The sequence below is a fragment of the Leucoraja erinacea genome, chromosome 14 (assembly GCF_028641065.1).
Source record: "Leucoraja erinacea ecotype New England chromosome 14, Leri_hhj_1, whole genome shotgun sequence".
Taxonomy (NCBI): domain Eukaryota; kingdom Metazoa; phylum Chordata; class Chondrichthyes; order Rajiformes; family Rajidae; genus Leucoraja; species Leucoraja erinaceus.
In genome coordinates, this window is record NC_073390.1 from 22,891,189 (window position 1) to 22,910,898 (window position 19,710).

Consider the following 19,710-nt stretch of genomic DNA (forward strand, 5'->3'; position numbering starts at 1 on the left):
TAGGCCGCGAGGACGGGTCGACGGTGCAGCCCGGAGAAAAGCTGCCTCTCCGACCAGGTAGGGACCTAGAAAGTAGTTTCCCCTCCCCCCCCCCTCCCCCCACATAAAAAAAGTCTAGACCTCCTAAAAACAAACACTGAAACTCACTAAAAAATTAAAGAAAAAGAGTGAAAAAGACGGACAGCTGCTAGCTAGCAGCCGTGCCCCACGATGGCGCCCCCCCCCCCTCCCCCGATTATAGGGCTCTTAAAGATAGCTGAGTCGGGGGAGATGGGGAGAAGGCAGAAATGGGGTACTGATTGGGGATGATCTAGCTTTGATTTTGTCTACCTTCGATTTTCCAGCATCTGCAGTTTCTTCTTAAACACTTTGTCTACTCCACTGCGAAATCGCCTCAAGGTATGCCTACTTTGAAGAAGTTCTCCTCCTCCCTCTGGAGAGTTTCACAACCTCCTCTCTAACTGCAGAGCAGTCTGAAGAAGGTTTCGGCCTGAAACGTTGCCCATTTCCTTCGCTCCATAGATGCTGCTGCACCCGCTGTGTTTCTCCAGCACTTTTGTCTACCTGGGGATGATCAGCCATGATCACATGGAATGGCGGTGCTGGCTCGAAGGGCCGAATGGCCTACTCCTGCACCTATTGTCTTCTAGAGGTGCATTAAATCATGAGAGGAATTGATAGGATTATTGCACTGTCTTTGTTCCAGGGTAGAGGAATCAAGAACCAGAGGTCATAGCTTTAAGGTGAGAGGGGAAAGAAGGACAACAGTTTTCCACTGAGTGTTTTGGGTATATGGAATCAGATGCCAGAGGAGGTAGAGGAGGCAGTTATCATAACAACATTTAAAAAATGGAAGACACCAAGAACTGCAGATTCAGATTTACAAAAGAAGACACAAGGTTCTGTGTGTCCTAACAGGCGATAAATGTTGGCTTTTGCCAGCGATGCTAAAGTTTCTGGAACGCCATGGAAATGATTGATGGAAAAGCTTGATTAGAACAGGAGCTGCTCTAAGTGTCCGAGCACACGGATTGGACGCGACCTGCAGTGGTGGAAAACATTTACATCGCCTGGCCAGAATGACATCTGCAACTCCGACCCAGTGCTGCCGTGGGACTTTCAGGCCTCGACAACATCGAGATTTTTAACAACTCTTAACTTGAAGGTTACAAGATAGTGCTGAAAGACATGGCGACACTTGTGCACTGCCCCAGTTTAATCTACCATCTTACACTCTTGTACTTGATTGTGCTTATGTGTAATAAGAATTTTACTGAACTGTATGGTAAAAAGAAAATTCACTGTACCTTGGTGCTTGTGACAATGAAATACCACTGAACTTCTGAAGTTGAAGAATTCACTTAGCAAGGTTTGATAGAAAAAGACACAAAGTGCTGGAGCAATTCAGCAAGGCAGGCAGCATCTCTGGAGAACATAGATAGGCGACATTTCACGTGGGACCCTTCTTCAGTCATTCAGACAGTTCTTTGCTTCTTGACCCATGTCACCTCTCCATGCTCTCCAGAGATGGTGTCTGACTTGCAGAGTTACTCCAGCACTTTTGTCTCTTTGTGCATTAACCAGCATCAGCAGCTCTTTGTTTCTATTGAGGTGCGATAGAAAACAGGACACCATTTTAATACAGTACCTTTCATAAATCTTTATTTATAAAACCCATTGAACATTCTCCCAGTTTGAGGAAAGGAAATGTCATTTGGCATTTAGTGTTATTATATGCAGCATAGACACAGATACACACACACACACATCAATGCAAGACAGTCTGTACCAATTACAACCATCCAAAGAGTGGTTTCAAAAATATCTTTAAACCAGTGTATAAAGAACAAAGAACAAATGTGTTGTGGGGTCTTCCCTACTTCAAATATTTAAAAATTTAAAAAAAATCAGAACTTCATATCCCAAAGTGAAAACAGAGAAAAAATATGTAAGATGTGCAACATTCCATTACGTTGGCCAAACCACAGCTGCAAGAAATGACAAATTGATATATGTGTATCATTAGGACGAAGTGCAAGGTCTCCAGAAAGGACAAATATAATGAAGATAATGGCGTCTCATGGAAAATATTAACAGTACAGCCCCACCAGTCTATTCCAAGGAATCATCCCTTTTTGTTCACATATTTAACATACAAAAAAACCCCACCATGTTAAAGTTATGACATGCTCTTTGCAGTTATGAACGTTTCCTTAAAAACAAATCTTTAATGCTCACTTGTGCTTTATTAGGGCAGCTGATAAGAGAAATACACAGAAATAAAACTGCACTTAAGGAACTTGACCTCTTAAAAAAAAAAAACGAAAAACGAAGGCATATTTACAATATAGCAGATAGATCCAAAATGGTGGAGTAATTCAGCAGGTCAGGCCGCATCTCTGTAGAAGGAATAGGTAATGTTTCAGGTTGGAACCCTTCTACAGAGTAATTTCACTCTGAAGGATTCCACCCCAAAACGTCACCTAATCCTTTCCTCCAGAGATGCTGCCTGGCCCGCTGAGTTATTCCAGCATTTTGTGTTTATCTTCAGTATAAACCAGCATCTGCAATTCCTTCCTACACACATCAATATGGCATGTTTAGTTTTATTAGTTCTGAAACTACAGGTGATGCAACCCTGATTTTGAGGGGAAAATATTGATCTTTCAACATACACACCTACCCCAGTTACAATGCAGTCACAAATTACTACAATATCCACATAAAACTTGCATTCTGTTCTGTTGCGTTTCCCCCCTTTATTAAGTTATACGTTAGATGGCAGCTGATCATTGAAGTTCAACTTTCAATCAAAAATGTGTTATTTCCAACACATTTTCCTCATTTCCACAATAATTATTCCCCCGGAGGGTGGGGTGATAAGACTGAAAGAGGTTAAGATTCAGACAAGCTTCCACTGGTGCTATCTTTACTGGGTCGATGCAAACTATGTAATTCCAAGGTCCCCCCCCCGCTGGTATCCGAGATAGTTTAGTTTGGAGATACAGTGTGGAAACAGGCCCTTTGGCCCACTGAGTGCGTGCCGACCAACCATACACAATTTTACAGAAGTCAATTAACGTAGAAAGCCCGTACATCTTTGGAATGTGGGAAGTAACTAGAGCACCCGTAGAAAACCCACGGGATCACACAGCCAGCACCTGTAGTCAGCATCAAAACCGGGTCTCTGGGGCTGCAAGACAGCAACTCCACTGCTGCTTCACCATGCCGCCCGCATGCAGCTGGTGAAACAGCCCTTGAAATTTCTAAAGATGCCTTGAAAATAAACATTGTATTGGGGAGAGAGGTTATTTCAGCAAAATACAACAGAGGGCATTTCAGAACACTATGGTTTTTAACAAAATTCAGAACAGGCAATTTTCGATTCACAGGAGCGTCCTTTATCACTCAACCTCATTACATTTAAAAAAACCACTGCAGTATATTCAATGTGTAGACGTTTATGGTTCTTCCCAATGGTTCAATATTCTCGGAGACTGTCACAGGTGGAATCAAAGAATATGTGCAACCAAAGGTTATGGGAAGATAAGAGAGTTACAAATTGACATTTACTGGGAGAGCAGATCACATTTTAAATGGCCAAAATATCCCATATGCTGGTCAGCCAATGATTCACTTCGACAGACAGAAACCAAATTATGGACCCACCCCCGATACAAGATCTGATCATGCAGATTTCAAAGCAATAATCTACACAAAGCGATATGGAACAACTTGAGAGCTAAACAGATGTGCATGCAGTGTAATAACATTTCAACTCTGGAGTAATTCAGCGGGTCAGCGTCTCTGGAGACCATGGATAGGTTTCGGGTCAGGACCTTTCTTGAGATGCTGCCTGATCCGCTGAGTTACTGCAGTACTTTCTCTCTTAGTAAACCAACAGCTGCAGCTCCAGGTATATTCAGCACAATTAGCCTGCATACACTTTTGATCTCTTGTTCTGGCACTGCACAGGGTTGCAAGTACGTGCTTCCTAGTTAATAAACCTAAACCTGTACGTCTTTGGAGTGTGGGAGGATATTGGAGCACCCAGAGGAAACTCACGCGGTCACAGGGAGAATGTGAAAACTCTGCACAGACAGCACCCATAGTCAGGATCGAACCCGGGTCTCTGACGATGCAAGGCAGCAACTCTACCGCTGTGCCACCGTGCCGTCCTGGTGTAGATTTTAGAAATCAATGCAGAATTCAATCAAATCCCATTAAAGAACCCTCTTATAGAAACTTACAAAATTCTTAAGAGGTTGGACAGGCTAGATGCAGGAAGATTGTTCCCGATGTTGGGGAGGTCCAGGACAAGGGGTCACAGCTTAAGGATAAGGGGGAAATCCTTTAAAACTGAGATGAGAAGAACTTTTTTCACACAGAGTGGTGAATCTCTGGAACTCTCTGCCACAGAGGGTGGTTGAGGCCAGTTCATTGGCTATATTTAAGAGGGAGTTAGATGTGGCCCTTGTGGCTAAGGGGATCAGGGGGTATGGAGAGAAGGCAGGTACGGGATACTGAGTTGGATGATCAGCCATGATCATATTGAATGGCAGTGCAGGCTCGAAGGGCCGAATGGCCTACTCCTGCACCTAATTTCTATGTTTCTATTTTCTAAACAAAAGCAACAAAAAAATTCCAACCCATTTCTGAAGACAAACCCAAAACAATCGATAACAGCAGTTTGGCACACACAGATTACATCAAAAGACATCAACATTTCAACTGTCCCATTAAACCCCCAATATCTTGAGGAACCTTCCACACTATCACCAAGGCTGCTCAGCACATCAAAGCAAATGAAATATTAAATACAATTAATTCGGATTACTTCCAAGTTAATCTTAAAGGTTCAGTAGAGGACAGATAGTGGAAATTAATGACAACATTCAGAATAATTATCACTCTAAAGAATTATTTATCAAACAATTCAACTATTCAAAGTTAAATAAGATGCTGAGAGAGGATATGCATCAGAGTGGCTGACCTTGCTTGTGTGAGGGAATACTTTTGCAAATAAACTGTTGATCACAAATTAATTCAATGCCAATACAAGTCCCAATACTAAGTGACAAAACTCTAGATGACTTAAATTCAATAATCTTGGAGCATTTCAGATCAAATCAGCTTATGTTGTTTGTGTCGTGCACAAAGCCCATGCTCACAGGGCCCAAGCTCAAAAACTGCAGTCGGTCCAACCCTGAATGGGATAAACAGTCAGAATTTACAATTTACCTCTACTCCCAACAACAATATCTTGTAGTTCCCTGGAGTTTTACACCTCCACTGCGGCGCACGTCTACCAGACCCTATAATTTCACTGAAATAGGCAACCCGACAATGGTGACACTCCAGCATCTACCATCACCTGCTTAAAGCGTTTAGCTGGGAATGAGACATTGCTATGGTGGATCATGTGAAAGCAGTTCAGTGAAAGCGAAAGGGATGAAGGAACTTCAATACTATGTATACTGACGGTTAAGTAAATCTGTGGAAATACAGGAGATGGAATAGAGACAGAAAAAGGCTCGTTTATGCAGTTATTCCACAAAATGCAATAATTGACCATGGTTCTAGGAATAACAGCGGAAATGATGAACAGCAGATGCTGGTTTACAAAAGAGGCAAAAATGCTGGAGTAACTCAGCGGGTCGGGCAGCTCTCGGGAGAACATGAATTTAAGATGTTTCGGTCAGACTGGTTTGAAGAAGGGTCTCAACCCAATCATCACCAATCCACATTTTCCAGAGATGCTGCTTGCCCTGCTGAGTTACTCAAGCACTTTATATCCATGTTCGACCTTTAACAACTCGCAATAAAATAAAACTCATCTTCCTAATGTAACAGGAGCATTGGCACTGAAAATTTGTATTGTCGTACTGTGCTTTTGACTATAAAGGCATTTCCCCCCAATTAGAGGTAAATTTTCTTCTAAGATCACTGCTCAAGCCAGTTAAAGGGATATTTGCCCTGTTGAAAAGAACTGATGTCATGTGGTTATCAAACACATAGGATAACCTGCAGTGTCACAAAGCTCCCCATTTCTAAATGCAGGGAATAGTGGCAACACTATGTGAAAATATCAACCAGATTCAATATTTTCATCAAATATTCTACAAGACCAAATTTCCACCTCAACTCAATCTTCTAAGGGGAAAGGCAAGGACAATACAGGGAAAAGTTAAATATTTTAATGTCTATATACCATTTTAAACCCTACACTATTTTGTTTTACTAACAATTGTATTTGAAGTTTAAGATTATTGAATTTTTTAACAACCAAACTCACTTTTACTTTTGACACGTGTACACAATTAAATTATTATTTAGGAATTCTCCTGCAAACCTGTTCGGCAGCTTCTGGGTCTTATTGTTCTGACCCGTGGTCAAGTCTCACCCCCCTCCTGGTGCCCAGGTAGCTGGTATTTTTTTAAGAAATGGAGTCCAAGAATTAAATGTGCACTCCCTTGGCAATGAACGTTACTGAAAGGTCAATTAATTCAGACAAGATGATGAGTTTTAAGCATCCTGAGGAAATAAGTATTCGAGTGACCAGGCCAAATTCATACAAGAGTGCTGGCTTACGTCTTGGCAATGACAGGCCTTCAACACACATCGCATCCTTTACTTTATAGATACAGGACCGAAACATGCCCTTCAGCTCACCGAGTACGTGCCGACCAGCGATCACCCTGTACAGTAGCACTATCCTACACACTAGAGACAAGCTTTACCAAGGCCAATTAAACTACAAACCTGTATGTCTCTGGAGTGTGGATGGAAACCAGAGCTTCCGCAGAAAACCCACTCGGTCACAGGGAGAATGTACAGACAGCACCCATAGTATAGTTCTAAGTCGGGCCTCTGGCAATGTAAGGCAGCAATTCTACGGCTGCACCACTCTGCCACCCCATTCTGCCACAGGTGACTAAAGTACACATTGGTATCTTGAGCAACAGGCTGGGGAAAGAGTTAAGGAATCCAAAAATTCTCATCTTGCACAGCAACACCATACTTTGTTAAGACACTTGGTTTGACAACAGGAAGTTCAACGACAGTGCAAGTCCTAATGCCAGACAACTTCTGCAATAAACAGAAAATACTGTGAGTGTTACCACGGCACCCACAAAGGGTGGAGATCACTAAACAGCAGTTACAAGAGGCTCTGTGGCTTGCTGAAGAGTAACAATCTGGAAAGTTGGCCATTTGCACCGATTAAATGCCTGGACTGGAGAACTGCGCATTAAAAGCAGTTTTTTACATTAATTATCACAGATCTTTACTGCCATCAAAAACAAATCCAGTTTATTATAAAAGAAAGGAAAATACAAAATGAAATCCCAAAATCCTAACATGTTTCATTAGCTGTAATGGGACAGTTTTTGTTTCATGTTAACAGAAAAAAGGATGGAATAATGGAACACATTTCCCAAAATGTTATTCACATTTCCTGAATCTCAAGAAACAGAAAGTAATTTTGGTTCATCACTATAAATCAGTTGCAAAGAACAAATTGCAAGAGGACATCAATGGGTCAGGCATCATCTGAACATGGAAATAGACAGTCGCCGTTTCGGGTTGGGCCCTTCGGCACACTGAGTCCATGCCGACCAGCGATCACCCCGTAAGTTAACACAATCCTACACACTAGGGACAATTTATAAATTTACTGAAGCCAATGAACCCACAAACCTGTATGCCTTTGGAGTGTGGGAGGAAGCTGGAGCACCCGGTAAAAACCCACGCAGTTACAGGGAGAACGTACAAACTCTGTACAAACAGCACCCATAGTCAGGATCGAATCCGGGTCTTTGATGCTGTAAGGCAGCAGCTCTACCGCTGCACCACCGTGATGCTGTCTGACCCAAAGTCCTTCTAGCAGTTTGTTTTTTGCTCCAGGTGGCAGCATCCGCAGTCTCTTGTCTTCACGATAAATCATTTTTTCTATGTCGGGAATGGTCCGTATTCCAACATGTAATTCTAGCCAGACTAAAAGCAGGTTTCAAAGCAGATTAACAAGAGACACGGGGAGGCAATGGACCTCCATTTTAAATGCTTTTGAGGGGTGTCCTCTATCAGAAGGAGTGCCACCAATTAACAACAAATATTGAATGTAACCCTTGCAAACTGAAGACAAAACAGAAGTCAACACCACCGTATAATTTAACAAATACTGCAAATCTGTAGAAGAGGAACAGATGTATAATTTCTTTTACAAATTCATCACGATTTTTTGAAAAACAAAATCAAAACCAGACGCACCACAGAAAGAATTAAAATATTGTTGGATAAATGAAAACGCAACAGTTTTCTGCAACACCACAACTATACTAAATCTGTTCAATTAACTGCAGAGTTGTGGAATAAAGCTCAGAAAATGTAACAGGATGCATCTTCAATATATTAATAACAATTTATCAAATGTAACAGCTTTCTTATGAGATAGGAAACTTTCATTTTGCACAAAACAGGTTAAATCTGAAAGATGGGGAATGGTCAAATAAAGTTGCTAGTTATCAGAATCTTTGCTCAGGAGACATGCCTTGTTTATTGGACGAAGCTAAATTTGACTCTTTAATGAGGCAAGAGAAGGCAAAAATTCAAATGTATACAATGTCAACTGTGCGTGAATAATATTTAAATGTCGATTTAAGTCTCCATCCAGTGGATGAGAACACGTACGTTTGTTTTTTGGGCAATTAAACATGACAGTAACAGCTCCTAAAAAAGATGTGTGGTGTTCGAGATATCAGCTCAAGATACTACAATGAATGATGGGCCATTTTAGCCACTTCAGTATAATAAAGCAATCCCCAACCCCCAATTGTCTGTTAACCAGCTCATAATCCCAGAGACTTGGTTTCAAAGTGGCAGGATTGACAATCTCAATCGATGCACTATGGTGTAGAATTACAATTTCATCCTTGTATATTTGTAAAAATAAAAAAAGACATATTTCACAGCAGTGCAGACACGTAGAGTCACAGTATATTTGTGCACTTTTCTTTTATGGTTTTCATTTATGTGGTTCCCCCCCAAAAAACATGATAACTTATAACCTAACAATTAACTAAATAAATGCTGTAAGCTATTCGACAAATGTATTTCTGTACATTTCCTTGCTGGCATCAAGCCAGTAGGTACAAGATGCTCGAAATGCTATACTCATCCCAGCTTCAGACGCATTTTTTCAGCAAATAAGAGCAATGTTGAACCTGCAGGAGCGTTTTAGCCATAGCCACAGCTGCCATCTCCCTGAGCAATACCACCAGCAGCAGGCTGATGGAGATGTTGGGGGGGGGGGGGGGGGGGGGAGGAGGAGGAAAGAAAGCAATGCCTTTAGATCACGGACACAAGGTTTACTGTAACACCATGAGGATAGTCAACTTTCCACCCAAACCTCTCTCCATGGTTTAAAAAACCCTATCATTCTTAGGTATGTTAAGACAGCACTTGCTCTTCACACGTAAAACTATCCACCTATTTAGTGTCAATAGGACTTATTTGGGGGCGGTGGGGGGGGGGAAGAGAGGTTGTCTCTCAACTGCAGAGGGCAAGTTCTCGGAAAGTTAAGCTGCATCTTACAGTTATGCAGGGTGAGATAATTATAGGCACTCATCCCCCCTTTTTTTAGGGCAAGAATTGGGTTGAGCATTCTCAGACGGTCAGCTGCAGAGTGGAAAGGCTTTGGCGATTGAAGCAAGGCATTTGTTGTTTTCAACTCTTCCACATGCAAGGGTTGGAGGCACAGGTCCAATAGCGCGCGGACGTCAGCCACTCAGACACATTCTTCAGCCGACATCAGGAGCGGGTTGATGTATTCGAAGCCTTCAAATTCTGACTGGTCGATCTTCTTTACAGCGTCCCTACGGAAACAGAAGGAAGATCAGAACCCAGGGCCGTGACAAATTGCTATAATGAGCTACGAGGGTCATGTCATTAATTTAGTGCTCATGTACTACTGGGAATAAAATGTTTTCCGTCACAGAAGAGTACAGCACAGGAACAGGCACTTTGGCCCACAATGTCTCTGCCGTACATAATGCCTTATCTGTCTGGACATAATTCATAATAAAATAGGAACTGCAGATGCTGGTTTATACCAAAGAAAGACACAAAATGTTGGTAGTAGCTCATGGGACAGACAGCGCCTCGGAAGAAAATGCATAGGTGACGTTTTTGGGTCAGGAGCCTTTGTCAGATTAAAGACTTCAGTGTCTGAAGAAAGGTCCAAACCCCAAATGTCACCTATCCATATTCTCCAGAGATGCTGCCTGCCCCAGTGTTACTCCAGCACTTTGTGTTTATGTGTTTATCTTGCACATAATCCATATTGTGCCAGTCTAGGCTGTGGACACAATTTTTTTTCTTCCTGTACATCAGGTAGTTTATTTTAATCATCACTTCTGGGGGTTAAAGAAAGATCATGTTTACAGTAAATCTGTTACTGCTCAGATCTGCCAAGAAACCATTTTCTCTGCATTGCAACCTTTTATGGACAACTGCAGCATCAGCTTGCAAGAAACTGCAGTGAAGAATTAGCAGATTATCTGGCAGCAGGCCATCTGTCTGTATGTTAATCAGACTGGCTGCAGCAGGGAGAGATGTCAGGGAGAATGAGGTAAAAGATAAATAATACAACTGGGACAGTCTGACACCAGCAAAGGGAGATGATGATGAAAAGCTAAGGTGCACCCCACCCTAAAGGGCTCCAATTTCTCCTATCCTATCCATTTTCTCCCACCCCCCCCTCACCCCAATTCTTTCCCTAACCCAGTGCGCACCCATTCTCAAACTACCCCCCCCCCCCCCCCCCCAAACTTCTCACCGCTCCCTTCCACCTATATCCCTCCCTCTGGCTTTACAATTCACTGCTCTTTCATGCCCTTCTCGCATTAGCTGCAACCTTTTGTCTCTTTAGTCTGTTTGTCACCCTTTTCATCTCCAGCCTTTGTCTATCCATCTACCTGGCCCACCGAGTTCCACCAGTCTTTGTGGTTTGCTTCAAGTGACATTTTCTTCTCGCCTTGAAATAAAAATGATTACCCACATGACCAAAAATGCTACTGGGGCAGGGTTTGCTTTTTGACAGAAATCGACCGGTCATGAGGGGGACGTACAAACTCCATATGGACAGCACCAGCAGTCAGGATCGAACCCGAATCTTGGACGCTATAAGGCAGCAACTCCACTTTGCCACCCACTGTACAGAGGTACAGTGAAAAGCTTTTGTGTACTATCCAGTCAGAGAAAAGACTATACATGAATAGCTACTGGGAATCGGCAAGATATTGAACTGACAGGTTATCTCTGAGAAGGAACAATATTTGCATCATTGAGCCAAGGGGCTTCTTCCTGACACAAAGTTTTTAAGCAAGCAACACTCACTGAACTTTGAATTAATCCAATCCATATTGAAAATGTGGATTGGATTTGCAACTGCAAATAGACTAAAAATGCTGGAGTAACTCAGAGGGTCAACAGCATCTCTGGAGAAAAGGAATAAGCAACGTTTCGGGTCAGAAGCCTCATTTAAACTGAATGACTACTAAAGCTCATGTTAAAGTTACTTAAATATTTTTTCGAACAAATCTAGTTCAAAAACTATACGAATGTTCCTGTTCTATGTGCCATTTGAGAGGCTGCCAGTGCAACAGCTGTTCAAAATATAATTGAAACTTCTTCACTTCCTTTGCAACATATTTCTAATTAGAATACAAACCAAGGCCAATGGAAGTACTAAAGGCACAAATAATGTATCTTGATGAAGGTATAACAACTTTAGCTGGCCAAAATGTTCATAGTTTAGGGTAGGGGCAGAATTTAATTCATTGCTCACCAATCTAAGATGAGCAACGTCTTGGGGCAGCTCAGTGGAGCCGTTCTCTCACAGCACCGGGGAGCCAGGATTAATCCTGGCATTGGGTGCCATCTCTGTGTGGAGTTTGCACGTTCTAAGTGTCCACGTGGGTTTCTTCCTGGTTCTCTCCCACATAGTAAAGACGAGCAGGTTTGTAGATTAATTAGCCTCTTTAAAATTGCCCCAGTGTTTATGGAGTGGATGAGAAAGTGGGATAACATAGAATTAGTTTGGGAAGACACAAAATGCTGAAGTGGTTAGTGGGTCAGGCAGCATCCAAAACGTCATCTACCATGTTCTCCAGGATGCTGACCGACCTGCTGAAATGGACCAGCATTTTGTGTCTTTCCTTGGTGAACCAGCATCTGTAGTTCCCCGTTTCTACATAGAACGAGTGATCGATGATTGGCGTGGGCTCGGTGAGCTGAAGAATCCCTTTACCATGCTGTATCTTTCAATCAATGAAACAATTTGATTCTTATAGAGAACAAACGACTATGTTACTTACTCATCGTCTGGAGTTAGCTGAACAGGTTCATTGGTGAACTGGGAGTCAAAGTTGTCAAGTCCAAATTCACCAGAAATATGTGGCTTGAAAGGTGGGATGATCTGTCTCTGTTCCATCTAGATTAGCAGAATTAAAAAAACGGTTTAATTCTCTGCTCAATTAAATTGCTTTCTCGGTCAATTATGTGGCCACATTCAGTCTGATCGCAGTAGTATTGCTCTGTGAAACAACTGTGTTGGAAAACAGCAGGGAGTGGGTGTAAATGGTCAAAAAGAACACAAAGTGGTGGAAAGCTGGAGTAACTGAATGGACCAGGCAGTATCTCTGGAGAACATGGGTCAGCGACGATGAACACAGGCGAGGGGAGTTTTTGATAGCCAGCCGATTGGAGCAAAGGCCAGAGATAAGAGCAGAAGGTGTAAGACAGGATTAAAGAGTTGCGGATTGTGAAGCTAGAGTGAAAAAAGTTGCAGGAGAGGGTGGGAGAGTAGCATGGAGGCAAAATAAATGTGGGTCACAGATGGGGCATAATAGTGAGGGGGGGGGGGGAATGTGGGGGAGATAAGTGGTGGTTTACTTCAATATACTTCTGGGGATATGTTGCCGGCACTGTTTGGGGCTCAGGTGCACAAGGGAGAAGAGCAAAATTCAAGGGCAAAGGTGGCGAGTGACTCAATAATGAGGGAGGAATAGACAGACGAGAAGCCAGGATGATGCTGCACTTCCCTGGTGCCCGGGCCGAGAATGTCCAATATTCCACACCTTTAGGGGAGGTTCCCTTAAACTTGTTTGATCAATGTCAAAAAGGATGGCAAATTGTGGAACGCAGAACATAAAACAGAACGTTGGAAGAATTCAGCAAGTCAAGCAGCATCTGAGAGGGCAAAAGGTGCAAGGTGACGTTTTGAGTCAAGACAATGCACCAGGACTGAGGAGGAACAATTGTAGTTATGTAGCAGTGCGAAGGGGAGTGAGAGAGGCAGGTAGGGGGATGATGGGCAGAGGAAACAGTTTGAGGAGGATGGAAATAACTGGAAGGTGATAGATAGATGGAACCTATCAGCCTCTGCCTCGCCTCACTCTCTCCCACTATACACCAGCCATCTTCCCCATCCCCTCTCAGCCCAGACACACTCCACCCAAAACCTTGACTTGCACCTTTTCCTCCACAGACGCTGCCCGACACAGATTTTCCAGCGTTCTATTCTTCGTGCACTAGAATGATGCTGCATTCTTCAGGAAAAGACGATTGGTGGGGAAATTTAATGGAGTGTCAACTTATGAGACTTAGTGAAGACAAATAAAAAACGTCATTTTTGTCGTCACTTCACACGAGCCAAAAATTAAGTCAATTGGCAGAAGGTTTATTGGGGAACGAGGAAAGCTTTTAAACTCCCAACAGTAGCAGGAGACTGTAACTTACCATTTAATAGGATGATGGAAATAGAAACCTACATGCTTGATTGACCGTTTGAAGAGCTGTAGTCCAAAAGCTGGAAAATACTATAGCCTAGAGGGCTCCATTTCCAATTACACAAATTGCCTTCTGTACCATAAATTTCTATGGTCAGCATTCATTGTTTCCACAGAACTACACAGACACTAAATTAAGTGTATTTGCCCCTCTCCCTTCAGGCAAGAGGTACAGAAATGTGAAAATGCATTCCTCCAGATTCAGGGACACTTTATTCCCAGTTGTTATCAGGCAACTGGACCATCCCATCATCAACTAGAGAGCGGTCCTGACCCACCTTCAACCTGGTTGGAGATCTTCCGACTATGTTTAATTAGACTTTACTGGACTTTGTTGCACTAAACATTATTCCCTTATGTTTGTACACTGAGGACGGCTTGATTGTAATCATGTATGGTCTTCCGACTGACTGAATAGTTTAGTTAAGAGATGCAGTGTGGAAACAGGCCCTATGGCCCACTGAGTCTGTGCAGACCAGCAATCCTCGTACACTAGCACTATCCTACACACACAAAACTTTCACAATTTTTAACAAAACCAATTAACCCACAAATCTGCACGTCTTTGGAATGTGGGTAGAAACCAAAGCACCTGGAGAAAACCCACATGGGCCCACCAAGAAAGCGCATACTCCGTAAGGACAGCACCCATAGTCAGGATCGAACCTGGGTCTCTGGCTCTGGAAGGCAGCAGCTTTATCATTACATCACCATGCCACCCACTAATAGCATACGACAAAAAAACGTTTCACTGTATCTTGGTACATGTGATAAACTAGACCAGGGGTCTCCAAACTATAGCCCGCGGGCCACACCCGGCCCGCCACAAGATTTTATCCGGCAAGCAGAAAGCTATTAACACGTTCCGTGCGGCGGGCTATTTAGCGGGTTCTGTGGTAACGCAGCTTTAGAGATACATCGTGGAAACAGGCTCTTTGGAACATCGAAGCAATGCCCGTACGCACTAGCACTATCCTACACACTCAGGACAAATTCAATTAACCTGCAAACGTGGAGTGTGGGAGGAAACGAGAGCACCCAGAGAAAACCCACGCAGGTACAAACTCCGTACAGACAGCATCCGTAGTCAGGATGGAACCCGGGTCTCTGGCGCTGTAAGGCAGCAACTCTACCGCTGCACCACCATGCCATTGCTCCTGTGTTGCAATGGCGAGTTGTGTGGGGTGGTAGCGCGGGGTGGGGAGCGAGGGGGTGGACGGACGGGGAGCTAGTTGCAGCAGGGTAGATGTGTAGCGATCTTCCTCCCCGAGGATGACCCATGAACAGCTCCCGTTCTGGTACGCCACACTGACCTGGACCCTTAGACCGGGTCTCTGTCAACGCGTGCCGTCGTGGCCAGAGGAATCCTCCCCTCCTTTCTCCCCTTTCACTCTCCCCCCTCTCTCTCCCTCCTCCCCCTCTCTTTCTCCTCCCCATCTCTCTCTTTCTCGCCAGTCCTGTGTAGATTGGCGGATCAGTAGCCGGCTCTGTGTGTGTGTGTGTGTGTGTGTATGTGCCCGATGGGTGAGCATTATGCATGCATGGGTCTTTGTTAATATGCCTGAAGGTGATCACAGTGCTTGTGTGTGTGTGTGTGTGTGAGAGAAAGAGGGAGATAAAGGGGTTGGACAGGCTAGATGCAGGAAGATTGTTCCCGATGTTAGGGAAGTCCAGGACAAGGGGTCACAGCTTAAGGATAAGGGGGAAATCCTTTAAAACCGAGATGAGAAGAACTTTTTTCACACAGAGAGTGGTGAATGTCTGGAACTCTCTGCCACAGAGGGTAGTTGAGGCCAGTTCATTGGCTATATTTAAGAGGGAGTTAAATGTGGCCCTTGTGGCTAAGGGGATCAGGGGGTATGGAGAGAAGGCAGGTACGGGATACTGAGTTGGATGATCAGCCATGATCATATTGAATGGCGGTGCAGGCTCGAAGGGCCGAATGGCCTGCTCCTGCACCTCATTTCTATGTTTCTAAAGATAGAGTGTGAGGGAGCGTGTGTGTGTGTGTGTGTGTGTGTGTGTGTGTGTGTGTGTGTGTGTGTGTGTGTGTGTGTGTGTGTGTGTGTGTGTGTGTGTGTGTGTGTGTGTGTGTGTGTGTGTGTGTGTGTGTGTGTGTGTGTGTGTGTGTGTGTGTGTGTGTGTGTGCGCATTGTGTGTGACATTTTTTTTTTCTACGGCCCGCAAAAATGTGCCAAATATATAATGTGGCCCTCATGCTGAAAAGCTTAGAAGCCCCTGAACTAGACAAATAAAGATGATCACAAACTTTGTTGTATGGTTAAAAAAAAATCCCCTAACATTTTCGGTGGAAATAGTAACACTGCTGCAGAATCTAGTTCCTCAGCTTCAGCAGAGTTGGATCAGCAGAGTTGGATCAGCAGAGTTGGATTTAGGGGATTATTCTGCAGGTTGGCACACTCAGCAACAGGCACATTATTATAAAGCATAATTGCGGAATTATACAAATGCACTGGTTACAGTGCAGTGTTCCCTCATTTGTCAGCCGACTGAAATCTCACTTCCCTTCTCCACTGAAGAGTTATGTGTGAACTTCCTCATGGGCTAATTCAGATGCTTTGTTCTTTAAAATGCCTTCAAACTCTCGCTGACAAGGCCTTGGAAAAGATCTTAACACACTCAGAGATCAGAACTTCTGCTTTTCATACATTGCTTTGGTGCATAAGAGTCGGACCTTCTGACTTTTACTTATGGGTTTTGAACCATCCCGAACAGTTAACCTCTGCATATGTGCGTCGGCAGTTTACGCCCATGCATGTCGCCATCATACGTGCATGCACACCAGCATACCTGCCAGCCAGGAATGTCACGATGCAGGCATGTAGATTGGTAACACTATCCAGAGGACGTTGACGCGGGACATGCGCGAGATTTGGCTGAAAGTTAGGCTGCAGCCATTTCATGTATCAGAATATCTAACCCAAGAGAAATAGAAGATGGATCTTCCTTCCCTTTACCAGCACTCCTTGCTTTCTATCAGTACAGCAGTGTAGTGGCAAGCCTAAAAGGATCCAAGATGTATTCCCATCCTGTACCCCAATGATTTAATTGTTAGCTGAGGCAGGCTACCCTGATTTTTTTCCCGGTTTTCTCTGGTCTGGTTTCCTCCCACACTCCAAATACGTGCAGGTTTGTAGGTTAATTGGCCTCGATAAAAAAAAATCCTAATTGTCCCGAGTGAAAAGGTTAGTGTTAGCGTATAGGGTGATTGCAGGTCGGCATGGACTCGGTGGGCTAAAGGGCCTGTTTCCACGCTGTATCTCCAAAGTCTAAAGTAAAGAGAAAAGGTTGGTGGGTGGAACTGGAGACCCTCTCTGGTAGAGGCCCAACCAGTACATGATGGGCCAAACAGCTTCCATTCACGCCATGACCATTCTACAGTGAATACAAGTACCAAAAATAAATAAGGAAAAGTGATAATTTGGTTGCACCATCTAGCACATCATTTTGAAGAGAATTCCTTCCAAACTCACCAAGTCCCAGTCTACGTTGCGGAAGAAAGGATTCCCCTGGATATCAGCGAATCCCGTCTGTGGGTGACATCCAAGTCGCTCTGCTGGATCCTGGAATAAAGCAAAAATCGGTAAGATTATAGTGGAGGATCAATGAAAGCAAACAGTATTTAGAATTTAAGCAGCTGCTTAAGTAATGGAGAACACTGGCCTTTCCAGGAATCGAGTGAGAAGCCTATCCTCAGGTTGAATGTAATCAACAAATATCAACATCACAAACCCACATTATCCGAGAAAGTATTTGCTTTCAAAAAAAAATCTAGCTCTCTCTAATCAAGCCTTATGTCCATGTGATGGCTAATTTTCCTCCTAATTACCAGTTTTAACAATTGCCCCACCCAAGATAAACTGGCTGATGTAAAACACAAAGTGCTGAAGGAACTCGGTGGGTCAAGCAGCATCTGTGGAGGGAAATGGACAGCAGTATTTTGGGTTGACGGTACACCAAAGTCTGGCAGATTATAGGTGGATACAGCTGAGGGGGTTGGTCGGTCAAAGACCAGAGTTGCAAGTGAGATAAGGATGGAAGAGGAGCTAATTGTGAAGTCAGGAAGGAAGAAAAATATGTGTATGTGTGTGTATGTGTGTGCGGTGTGTGTGTGCGCGCACATCCAGGTGGGGCACAGGGAAGTGAGGGGAGAGGGAGACTGGAGAAATTGGTTGTTACTGGGTTTATCATCACATACTTTCAAAAACATGGCTACAACATTTTCCATTTTCAGTCCTTGGGCACTACCATCACCACACAGTGGTTCAATATATTTTTTCAATAAAAAGATATATAATGAATAAAATGGTATTTGCAAGTTGTCATTGTTTTATGTTTCTGGAAGGATCTACTATAAAATGGGAAATAAAACCAGTCAGAATTAAATACCTTATTAAGAAATCCCTTCAATACACTTGCAGCTTTGACAGAGAGGGAGCGTGGAATACGTATCTGTTTTTCCAAAATGACTGAAATACACAAAGTTACAAGTGTGAATTAGCAGTGTCAAGAAATAATAATATTCCAATATATGCTTTGTGGTATTGGTCACCAAACAATCCTAACTATATATTCATCAATTTGTATGGTCCCTTTATATGAACTCTCCTGCCTGGTGAAAAGAGGAAGTGGGACCAGATAGCCATAAAGCCGATTGTGAAAGGTCACCCAACATCAGTGGCAGGCCAGGTTGCTAAATTAATGGAATAGGGAATGTGCATCTTGTTTACCTGATCAATGAATGAATGACTTTCAGATTCATGACGGTACTGAGCAAGGGAGCATCAACAAACCTTCTGGAAGATCAGAAGAAACAGCATAAAGGAGGGGATATCAGGCGATACCCCCCCAACAATCATTATAAGACAGACCTGGAGTTTGGAACCCAAGATTACAACCCTCATTGTAGAAAGCCTGGCCAGTTCACCATGCGTGGGTAATATTTAAATCCAGGCCATCAGTCTTGTGATTTAGTGCAGTAAGTGACAAGTTATAACAGTGTGGAGTTATAGGAAATGAATTGTACACGGGCATATCCACGTAACTTGAGTGCTAATAAAGACTGATCGACTCGAGTGTGCTAATAAACCTTAGTTTGAGAATCTTTGTTTAACACGTCAGTTTATACTCTATGTAGATAACAGGGTCAACATTATATTCCTTGACTTCATTCCAGTAAGAACATTTCCAGTAAATTGAACTATAAAGAAGAGTGCATTTGATCAATGCATGTTCACAGTATGGATCAGTAATGAATGAGCACAATAGTACTGAATCTTCAAGCATTAAAGAATGATCAGAACCTGAAAAAGACATCATGTTTATTTTCTAGATCACCATTTAAGATCCTAAAAGATATAAATAAGATAGACTATGATTAATTATTTATTACGATCATTTAATTATGGTGATCAAGTAAAAGCTTCATCTCTAACTTGTTGAGCATAACACTAATTCACCAATTTACAGCAAAATAGTGAAGCTTGAACTTCTGGCCTCACTAGGGTGGTAGAGTTGCTGCCTTGCAGCACCCGAGACACCCGGGGGTCGATCCTGACCACAGGTGCTGTCTGTACGGAGTTTGTATGTTTTTCCCGTGACCTGCGTGGGGTTTCCCCCGGGTGCTCCGGTTTCCTCCCACACTCCAAAGGTGCACAGGTTTGTAGGTTAATTCGCTTTGGTAAAATTGTAAATGGTCCTATTGTGTGTAGGATAGTGCAAGTATGCGGGGATCACTGCTCGGCACAGGATCTGTGGGCTGAGGTCATGGGCCGCGTTGTATCTCTAAACTTAACTAAAGAGTGCTTTATTTGCCTCTATATCCCACCTAAGTTACAGAACT

The 19,710-nt window shown here is 43.2% G+C and overlaps 1 protein-coding gene across 1 annotated transcript in view; it reads right to left on the reverse strand.

Moving 5' to 3' along the window:
• Nucleotides 1-1,645: 1,645 nt before the first annotated feature.
• prkci (protein kinase C, iota) overlaps nucleotides 1,646-19,710 on the reverse strand; it is a 70,686-nt gene continuing 52,621 nt past the window's right edge. Inside the window, exons 16-19 of the mRNA XM_055645780.1 lie at nucleotides 18,258-18,337; nucleotides 17,342-17,431; nucleotides 12,375-12,490; nucleotides 1,646-9,872 (exon numbers count right to left, since the gene is read on the reverse strand). Coding sequence (XP_055501755.1) covers nucleotides 9,785-9,872; nucleotides 12,375-12,490; nucleotides 17,342-17,431; nucleotides 18,258-18,337 — 374 coding nt within the window. The 3' untranslated portion in view covers nucleotides 1,646-9,784. The remainder of the gene's footprint in view (nucleotides 9,873-12,374; nucleotides 12,491-17,341; nucleotides 17,432-18,257; nucleotides 18,338-19,710) is intronic.